The sequence below is a fragment of the Ischnura elegans genome, chromosome 12 (genome assembly GCF_921293095.1).
Source record: "Ischnura elegans chromosome 12, ioIscEleg1.1, whole genome shotgun sequence".
NCBI classification, from domain to species: Eukaryota; Metazoa; Arthropoda; class Insecta; order Odonata; family Coenagrionidae; genus Ischnura; species Ischnura elegans.
This window is the reverse complement of record NC_060257.1, coordinates 47,501,938-47,512,382: the sequence shown is the minus strand read 5'-3', so window position 1 is coordinate 47,512,382 and position 10,445 is coordinate 47,501,938. Positions and strand designations below refer to the sequence as shown.

The 10,445-nt window shown below is 35.1% G+C and overlaps 1 protein-coding gene and 1 non-coding gene across 2 annotated transcripts; one reads left to right on the top strand and one right to left on the bottom strand.

The window, feature by feature from the left end:
* Positions 1-2,662: 2,662 nt before the first annotated feature.
* Trnag-gcc lies at positions 2,663-2,733 on the bottom strand. The gene has a single exon. It is a non-coding gene; the product is annotated as a tRNA-Gly (tRNA).
* Positions 2,734-2,900: 167 nt separating this feature from the next.
* Positions 2,901-8,668, top strand: LOC124169161 (DET1- and DDB1-associated protein 1). The gene is made up of 4 exons (XM_046547672.1): positions 2,901-3,334; positions 3,940-4,078; positions 7,058-7,119; positions 7,212-8,668. Exons 1-4 carry the CDS (start codon positions 3,332-3,334, stop codon positions 7,305-7,307), a joined length of 300 nt encoding a protein of 99 aa, XP_046403628.1. The 5' UTR covers positions 2,901-3,331; the 3' UTR covers positions 7,308-8,668.
* Positions 8,669-10,445: the final 1,777 nt, after the last annotated feature.

The following is a 10,445-nucleotide window of genomic DNA, read 5'->3' as shown; positions in this document are numbered from 1 at the left end:
TTGGAGTGCAGTTTGATGGATCTGTGTGGGTGCGTGTTTCCAACTCCCTGTTTAACCGTTTTATCACTGACAGAAAAACAACTGTGAATAAACGTCAATCATTGTAGCCAAACTAAATATATCCCGACGTTGCTTTAAGTTTGAAAGGCCATTTGGGCAGAAAGTATAGATTTTGCAGGTTTTCAGCTAGGTGTCTAGTCTGAATCCTATGAAATAGCAGAATAAGTACTGCTATTTTTTGGATGGGGTTGTGGTTTCTTCTCTTGGTGCAGGTTAGTTGAGTGTAAGTCCTGAATGTTCCAGCACAACCTCAGGCGAAAGAAATGCTTACTGATATTTCTTTTAAGTATAAAAGCAGCAGCAAGAGATTATGCAATCATCTGTTACACAATTTTAGCCATCGGTGGACTTACTCGTAAGTTAACTTCTTACAGTGCTGAAACAGTTTAAATCGAAGTGTTGAAAAGCTTGAATAAGCAAGGGGATCCATTGGCCATACAAATTCTAGTCAGTTCTATGAAGAGCTGAAAGGTCATGACGGATTAACATTTAACAAGGGCAGTTTCCTTTAGTATCAAGGGGTGTTAAGGCCCCCTGCATTAAGCAGAAAGCCAAAGTGATTTAGTGTAAAGCGGTAGGAGTCCTGTTGAGTGATGAAAGTACCTTCACAGAATACTTCAGCTATTAACAAAAATTGTTGAAAATGGTTATTTGTGTGATATAGCAATTAGCCTCATATTTCAGAGTCTATAATGATGTCATATGTGAGATACACCAGCATGCTGTTGGGTATCTGTCACATTTTTGGATCATCAAATTTTTTATAATTGATTGGTTGATGTTATTTTTAAATCAAACATAATGCTATATGTATTTGAATTTTGAGCTTTTAATCTAGACAGCACCACAATATGTACCCATAATTACCCTATTACTGTAAACTAAATTAGTCCTAACATGTAGTTATCTTATGCCTTTGATAGTATCTTGTACTTCTCCTCAAAATGTATTGGAAATTTTGTCTAAAAGTACAAGGTGTTACATGAACTAACTACCTTAGGTAAAGAGGAAATGGGTATGAAACTCAGGACGGGGTAAAATCGTTGGTAGTGTTGAGTTTAACAAACTCCAACAAGAAATACAATGAAGTAGCACGCGAAAAAAGGCTGGGGAAAATTGTGGAGGTCTTATACTTGGCTTTTTGCTAAAAATTTCTGAAAGTTTTGATTTAAGGCTATTAGTGAATGGTGGTTCTCTCTATTAAGGCTGGGCCTTGCTGGTTGCTACAGTCCGGCCACCAAGAGTTGTCGGATGACAGGCAGGAGGGTCTAGTTCGGGGTTGGGGGGTAAGGTTGCCAAGTCAGAAAGGAAAACGTCCACATCAAATGCAAACGTAAGGCATCCGTGAAGAAGGGAGCCGGAAGGGACGACAAGCGTGCTGGACCCAAAGGAAGAATCCCTTGTTTTGGTGATTTGAAGAAAGGACTTGTTTCGGTGCTTCATATGCATGTGACAGCATTGTATGATTAGGCGAGGGTGCGAGGTGTGTTTTAGGGGACAGCGATTGGCTGCAAACAGTGCTGGCAAAGGGTTCTACGCCCCTCCTTTTACGTTGATATCAGACAACTCTCACTGGCCGGACTGTACTACAGGCCTGCTGATGACTGAAAACCTTGACTTCTCCTGACCTTTCCCATTTAGTGCTCATTCCTAGGTTGCTTGAAAAAGCCTTTTGAATTTGAATCTTAATTTTTAATGTTAGCACTTTTATTACCAAATGTAGGTAAATGCATATTTTAAGTTTTTTATTCAATACAAAGGGCAAATTGACTGGTTATGAACAATTACGAAAATAAATAAATTATGCCTGCCTGAATGACATAGATTGTTGACTGCCCTGGTCATTTGTCATCCAGTCGGGTTTGCCTTGCTGGTTGACACTGTGAGAAAAAGGTTTGAGCTGAAATTAAATCAAATAGTTCAGAACCTCAGGTGAAATAATGGTTGCTGACATTTGTTTTGGGTAGAAAAGGAGCAACAAGGTATCATGAAAGAATACGGTCAATAGGCAGGCTTCTTTTATTGCCTCTTGCCAGGAGGGAGCCCTTGTGGTTGATCTACTAATATCGGGAATAATTGTGGGTACAACCTATTTTAATGGCCATCTCTGATGCTGTGCATTCCATCCTTTTGGCCTTGGCTTCAACCCTCTGACTAATCGTACAAAAACCATTCTTTGAGTTGCTCTTGCTTGCTAATTAGTGGGGCCATATGGGAAACATGGCCATGGGTTTTTTTTAGGTTACTTAAGTAATCATTGTGCTCTGGAAACTATTTAAATGTTGGAACCATGAAATTTACTATGCTCACGTGTATTTGAGGGGTATGCAACTTTGTAAACTGTGGTACACCCTATGTCTTGTCTATTTGAAATTCATTTCTTTTCATTATCACTGACTGGATCCATTTGTCGATTTTCAACCTTTTAAGCAAGGTTACTCCATGCTCCTGACTTGGACCCTGCATGAAATTGACCTGCCTATCCCAAGAGTAAAAAAAGCATTATGAATGGAAAAAGCTTGGCGCAGGAAAAAATGTCGGTTTAAATGAATATATTCTTAGTCTAGGCAGAATAGGATAGTTTCACCGCGGTAAAAAAAGTTGCATCGGCCGGGAATCGAACCCGGGCCGCCCGCGTGGCAGGCGAGCATTCTACCACTGAACCACCGATGCTTGTTCATATGGAAGAGAATTTTAAGAATTTATTTAGTTTTATGCCATTGTAATAATTTTTATAATATTAATGCTTTTTATTTCTTTAGTATGAAGTTCTTTTTCTTTACTTGACCGCATTTCTGCGACTTTTGGTTTTGTCGTAGTTTTTTTAATTTTCTATATTTTTCCGTTCGAATTAATCATTCAATGTCCTCCCAACTTTTGAATGGTTTTATGAATTACTGTTATTTTGCTAGACGAGGAAATATTTAATGTAGCTGCACATTTAATTCCTATTTATTTTACTTCTGAAGTTCAGTTTGAAATAAAAGCATTTAATGCAGCGCCGAACACATCATTACCTTTGTGCTTCAGCATCTTGTGCACTGTTGCTACGTTCGCTTTAATTAATTAAACATATGATTGGAAATTATTCGCGTAAAAATCGTTTCTTTTAAATAACTGCATCTTTTAATGCTTATTTTTATTAAATGTGCAACTTTACTGTTGTTATATCGTGCCATCTAAGAACACAAGGTGCCATGTTTTAGAAAATATACGATCATCGCCTTTAGTTTTCGCAATTTGTTCATGAAGTTCTTTAGCTGATTTCACAATGGTGAGTTAATGTACTTCTTATGTTGCTTCTGTATTGAATTGTTGTCTTTAAAACTGTATATGTCCTCACATTTTCAAACCAGAACCATATGAATGGCAGAAAATTCGCAATACAAAATTACACTATCTCTTCGACATAACTAGCCCATTTTCATGGCCTTGCCTTAATTAGAAGTTACAAAAAGTTATTTAATGAATAAGTGCGATATTTTTGATGCATTTATTTTATATTTTTTATTGACGGTTTGGTAGTAATGCTTGATAGTACGCAAGGTCGCCTAGCTTGAAGAGAACTTTCGATTGTAAAGCCATTGTTTACTGTGTATCCGTATTAGCTGAGAGTACAGTTAATAACGCATGAATAATTTGCATTTGTCTGTGTTCTTTCAAACGTGTTTGTAACGTATCTCGCCCATGAACAGCTACGTATGTATTAAAGTTCGTATCTAAATTCCTTCAAATAGTTGTGATGCATTGGTATCACCACTACTTTGGTTTACTTGTTAAACCATTAGTCATGGTGTCCTATGTGTCTAACATAATGATTGAAGGTTGTAATCCTCCTTGAAATGTGCTAGTATAATTTGCAATAACCTTCTGTTTCAGTCTGTTGCCGAATTTTTGAAAGGCCTGCCGTCGTACAATGAAAACAATTTTGCTCGCTTTCATAGCGACAGTGGTAGCCGAACATGTGTGAAAAGACCATCAGTGTACCTTCCTACGAAAGATTATCCATCTGAACAAAGTGAGTGCTGTGTCGAGTTTCCATTATGCATGGAAATCTAGTGCATGTGTATTTAGCTCTACCTTAGGTACTTATACTCAACTCCTTGTATGAATGTATGACAGATGTGAGTCCAACCAGTTTTTTGTTATACTCACAGCACCTGAGGTTATCTATGTATCCTGTATGCATGAAGTTGATATCCAGTCACTGTTTACAATTTCATAAGTGTACTTATATTTGTACTAACGCATAAATGGTCTCGTAGCTTATAGTGGATAATTGTCTGCCTGCTTGAGTGATATTTGTATTCTTAATTCTGGAAATTCGGCATTCAAGTCAGAATGCAGTATGAACTTCAGAGGCTAGCGTTGATAGCGTCTGATAACTTCTCACAAACATGTAAATCTTGTATTACCATTCCAGGCTTTTGCATTTGTTGGTCTTGCAATTTTTTAGTGAAATCAGTTCATGCATGGAATAGGGACCTACTGAAGGTCCCTAATGTGTGGTTCATGTATGGATGAGATAACATAAGGAAGCATGGAAGTAAAGTTTGATGGTTAATCTTTTTGTTTGTGGTTTTAGCAAAAATGTGAGACAATGTAGTGGTTGTTTTGTTGAAATATAAAATTTGATTTAATCTTTGATACTGCCGTTTGCAGACCTTGAAAGTATATGCATGGTACAGACCCCTATACCCCGACACCACAATTTGATGAGAGTATAGGTTATAATGATAAGTTTGTTACCTGAGAATATCACTAGGCCTTCATTCCAGATGTATGTATGTGGTGTTGAAAATGTCAAAATTTGAGTTTTCACTTGTTTGTGATTGGTTTGTGGGGACAAAGAGAGGTAATTTGCACAAACATTTGCCTTTGATACACGAATATGTAGAGATCTAATCTTAAAATGATATATGTAGAAATGTGGTCCCAATTTTGAGTTATTGGAATATATAGGAGGAAGAAAGTAAAATTACTATGCATAGTAAGAAATAGGCATGAATGTATGGAATCTACTTGTCACAATGAAAAGTAAAGAAAACATTGTAATTCCACATAAATATGTGGAATACATATTTGTGAGAAGTTATCAGACGCTATCAATGCTAGCCTCTGAAGTTCATACTGCATTACTCACTGCATACTGCATTCCCTTCCAATATAGTAACAAGAAGCCCACCAACAAATGTCATTTCTTCGAAAAAAAGCCACTGTTAAAGCCCCCCGTCAATCTTTCGGTATGTTTTTGAGGAGAGTAGCAAGTGGAGCCGTCACTTCTCCACGTTGGAAATGGCACTGCTTAAATACCTAAACGCCATTATGATGATAAAAAAGTCTCATGTCTATGCTTGTCGCAATTTAAATTAATGAAAAAGTTAATGCTGTATGATCACAATGAAGACAACAAAATATATAGCCATCACGAAGCCCCGAACCCTGGTCCCCTGGGTGGTAACCTTAAACGCTACCATTACCCCACCTGACCCGTCTGCTGAGAGGTGCGATATTATGAAATTATATGCGGCTTGTGAAAAGTACCGCATGTAAATTAATTAATTACAGCCAAACTAAGGCCCATTCAACGGAACCACTACTAGTTCAGGGATGTGTTCATTCCGAAGGCGATAAAAAATATGGCATTGAAAAAGGCGGAGCAAGTTTCGTGGTCTCCCCTTGTAAGGAAAGCCTTGAAGTTATTAGAGAAATAAGCTCAAATTTGAAGAGGAAAGGTCATTCCTTACTTTACAATATATTTTAAATTTATTAGCTCCTCTTAATTTCTATGGGCCTATGTTTTAAAAAAGATATTATAATATTTGCTTCGAATTTGAAAGCATGCTAATAGTAGTAGCATTCACTTGCATTGAAAAGGTGCTCTCGAAAAATGACAAGAAGTGATTCCTAATCAACATTCAAGCACATAAGATTGTACAAAATAGAAAAAAGTCTTGGTAACCATCTCTGGTTTATTTCTCGTAGAATGACCCATGACTTGGAGTCTGTAATTGCATTTGAAAGTTATTCTGTAATTTGGAGTAGGTGATTGTGGTTAGGGTCCCTATTTGTTTCTGAATGCTCATACTGATGTGCCAAAGTGCTGCACATTATTGATACTATAGAATTTGGGGCAAATATTGCTCTGATAGAGTCAGAAGGCAGTAGTTACAGAGTTGATTGGTATCATTGAATTGTCTGCATCATTGGGTATTTTTTGTACGAAATTTCGTGATTGGAATCTCTTATTTTTAGAAGAATATTTTGTTAAATACTGGCAAACATCATTTCTTTGAGTTGCATATCTTTTTATAGGTAAAAATCATAAGCATCGTGGCATAGTAAAAACTCATCATTTTTCTCTGAAGAAAATAATTTGCAATGCCCTAAAAAATCTCAATATTATTCTAAAAAAAATGCGTAACTCTAGTTGTGGTATATGTATATGTATACATGCAGCATGTATTTGATAGCCCTTGTAGTTGACAGTATGATGCCATAGTATGTCGTATGTACTACTGTTTATGCGACATTTAAAATTCATCTGGCGTTGAAAGGCTCTCTTGAAAATTTACAATGCTGCATTGAGAATATTGACTCCTTCCTATTGTTTATGGTATCTACTATCTCTATCCTATTTCCTAGTTTCAATCCCAATCGAACCCTTGTAAGAGTAAAGCATGACCAATTCCAGTTTTCATCATGCTCATTTGCTACTATTTTTCCCACATAATTGTGGTGTTTATTCACTAACACTTACCAATTAATGTAATTTGTTTGGAACTGGGATAATTGTCCATGCTGGTTACTATGTACTGTCAATTTAAAGTAGTTTTTGTTAATCTATGCAAAAGCACTTAATTAGAGGTCCACCCAGTTATTAGGCCATTAGTATTTGTCTTAAGGTCTTAGTTAATATAATATGGTAACTTTTGTGTATTTTTGTTTCCTCCTGTCTTTGTATTTGTTGCTTACTTTGAAATCATTCTTTCCACAGTAATTGTTACAGAAAAGACCAATATATTGTTGAGATATTTACATCAGCAATGGGACAAAAAGGTTGGTATCATTTTGTGAAGGATATGAATGTAGTTTTGTTCTTAGATGTACTTCTTATTTCTGAAAATAATTTCATGTCTCTTCTCTAATAGAATTCTCAGAAGAAGAGAGATCACATGAACTTGGACCCACCAGAAGAATCTGGTTCTAGGAAAAGGCCTCGTTTGGATGCTAATAATTCACCCTAACATTGTTAATGTATTATCAAATAATCTCTGCTTACCTCATCACATGCATTACTCAATTAATACTGGGTGAATTTCTACAGTTTTTGGTGTACGTGGCTGTGTGAAGAGTGGTTCATTCTGAAAGTGGAGGACGATTATCCATTAATATATTTTTGTTACTTTAGAATTGAAGATTTTTTCATTGCCTTTTATGTGTTCTTTTTATTCTAATAGCTGTTTTCCCTTTGTGCAGATTGATGTGTGGCTCAAAAAATGTTTCTGGCAATACTTAGTTATTTAATTTTTTTGATGTGCTAATCTTTGGACAAAGTAATATCTGTATAAGGGAATCATATAATTGGAAAAAGACAGCATTTCCTGATTATGTCTTTTTTTTAAACTGCTGTATTCCAAGATTTTCCTTGAATAATGCCATAATAACTGGCATTTTGCATGTTTACCTATATGTTGGGTATTGATAAAAAGTATCAAATTGATCAAAGCTGTGTATTCAAGTTCTCAATTATCAGTGCTAAAAATGTGAAAATGAATTTTTCATAAGTTAATGTAAATGTAGTTCATGAAAATTAATGTATTACAAAGATTTATTCATTTGCACAATACATTTTTAATGTTAGACTTGGATAAGTGTAAATTTCTGGTCATGTTACACTTTGACTGCGATTATAAATGTGTCTACGTAGATTTTATAGTATTAGGTTTATTTAGGCCCAATTTTTTAAGATGAAATCATTATGGTATTAAAAACTTGATAATAATTTCATGAACAACTATCAAATGGAAGATAATTTCCAAGGTCTTTGTTTTAAATAAACAGGTTCTTAGTTCTTCTCTCGTAGTTTCAAGTAAATTGGTGGATTCAATGATTATTTGCCTTTATTAGTTTGTGTTATTTCTATGCCTGAAGCCTACATCCTTGGGATGCATTTATTTTTCTTACTTGATTCAAATATACATTTGCTGCATTGGCCCAAATTTTTTTGCTGAGAAAATTCGAAATGTTTTAAATTTATCCATTGCATGCTATCTATAAGACTGACTCATGAGTATACAGGCAATCTCTTCTTGGGTACCCTTAACAGTATATTTGAATGTGCCTACATTTGTTTTAAGTATGGTATCCCTTTGCAATTGATATTCTTATTTTTTGAATTAATAAATTCTTGTCTACCTGCAGTCTTTAGTTGAAGGATTATAAATAAAGGCAGAAATAGATGTTTTATCTGCCCATTTCTCATTATTTTACTTGAAGCTAAATCAATGTGAATATAAGTTAATATTCATCCATGGGTCATTCACTTATTTATGTTTATATGTATATATAGGTAAACAAATAAAGACAAATTCTGACGTGAAATTAATTCTTTGTTTTTCATTGTAGAGACTGTGATATGAGAAAATATTGTGATATTGCATGCTAGTTCCATGATAGTAGACAGAAATTTGTTTCGGGGTTAATCCGAAGATATGCTCGGATAACCTGTACTAATATTCTGTTGTCAGTTGACAAGCATAAGAAAACTACACATTTCTTTAAGTCAGCTATGTATTTCATCTGTATATTGCTGAAAGTTTAATTCATCATTAAGTGACACCTATTATGATATGTAACTACATAAAAAATGGAGTGTCAGAGTCATAGATGCTCTTGGGCTACTCTCTGCATCAAAATGATGTGCCGTTGTACTTCGCAAATTTATATCTGGTCTTTAGCACATGCTAGAATAATGAATAATACGTCATTTTGAAGAAAATTTTATACTTAATTCTGATTTATTTTTTGTTTTGTGAAAAAAATAAAAATTTAGTTTGCGCAATAAGTGACTCCACACACCATAAAATTAGCTGTTTTGTCAATGTTATGAACTTAGTAACTCAACCTAGGGAAAGCTACTATGTCTACATCATTCATCTTTCACAATAAGTTGCAAACGTTTATGTAGATTAAGAAAATGGCTTTTGTGTATCTTTTGAACGCATGTTTTATTGTTAATTAACGAAAATGTTTTGACATTATCTAGTCCTACAGTTTAACCCAAAATAAGAAATACAACTAATAGAAACACTTTTTAATTTAATCGTAATTTTTCTATTATCCATAATCAACAAAATATACAGCGGCATATCATTTTTACAACTACAGTAGTGGTCTCCTCCTCAGCAGACACGACAGTGGCATAGTGAGGGAGGGGTCGGAACCCAATTGAAATATAAAAACACCATTACTTTGCTTCATCATGAAAGAACACAAAGTATTAAAAAATCAAGTTTTACAAGAGATTTATTCGAAAAATGAAGTTTTTTAGATTATAAAAATTTAAAATTAGTTAAAAACCCTATACTTAGTGGACTATTTTTCAACAATTTTCCCATGGACCTGCCTGGTTTTGGAACCTCCCGAACGAAATTCCTGGCTAAGCCACTGAATCTCGGGTAGTCGCCACAAAGGAATAAATTTCTGCTCCTCTTGCAACCCCTCTGTCTACCACAGCTTCATGAGGCGCTGATTTCTCGTTGCATACAATGGTGGATTTCTTGTAGGGAGTGGGTTAATGGCCCTTCTGCATAACTTCTACAGAATTTATTTTACAGAATGGTAATTTTTAAGACTAAGTTCGTAATTCATCAGCTTAGCAAACAGTGTTTACAAATAATTGAAATATAATTTAATAAAGTTAAATATCAACGATATCAGCACTAAAGAAATTCCCATCCATTTTAGAAAGAAAAATATTTAAACCATGAAAAATTAACTTTAACTCTTTCGCGCCAAACCGCAGGCAGAGCAAATGGGCATTTTCATATGCAGAAGACCTAACTCTTCCTCTATCATTGAGTGACTTAATTCTCTTCCTTCCTCATATTTGCAACTGTTGATTTGAAAAGTGTTGTCACGAGGTCGCTTATTAACCCCCAAGAAGAGCAATTTTATGGACTTAAATATTTTTGTGGTATGATTCAATTACGTTGGGTCAAGTAGGAGTGTGAGAAATACCCCTCATGTCCTTCACTTGTTAAACTAAACACAAAAAAAAAGTGTTGTGGACACGATATTTACGTATAGGCACATATATAGGGGGCATTGTGCCAGCCACCATATTTTTACTGAACTCCTATTTCCCCTCGATTTCCTCCGTA

What these genes read in the sequence shown, in the direction of transcription:
- LOC124169161 (XM_046547672.1), top strand. An exon ending in AGATTATCCATCTGAACAAA is followed by an intron (nt 4,079 to 7,057) that starts GTGAGTGCTGTG and finishes TTCTTTCCACAG; the next exon opens with TAATTGTTACAGAAAAGACC. An exon ending in ATCAGCAATGGGACAAAAAG is followed by an intron (nt 7,120 to 7,211) that starts GTTGGTATCATT and finishes CTTCTCTAATAG; the next exon opens with AATTCTCAGAAGAAGAGAGA.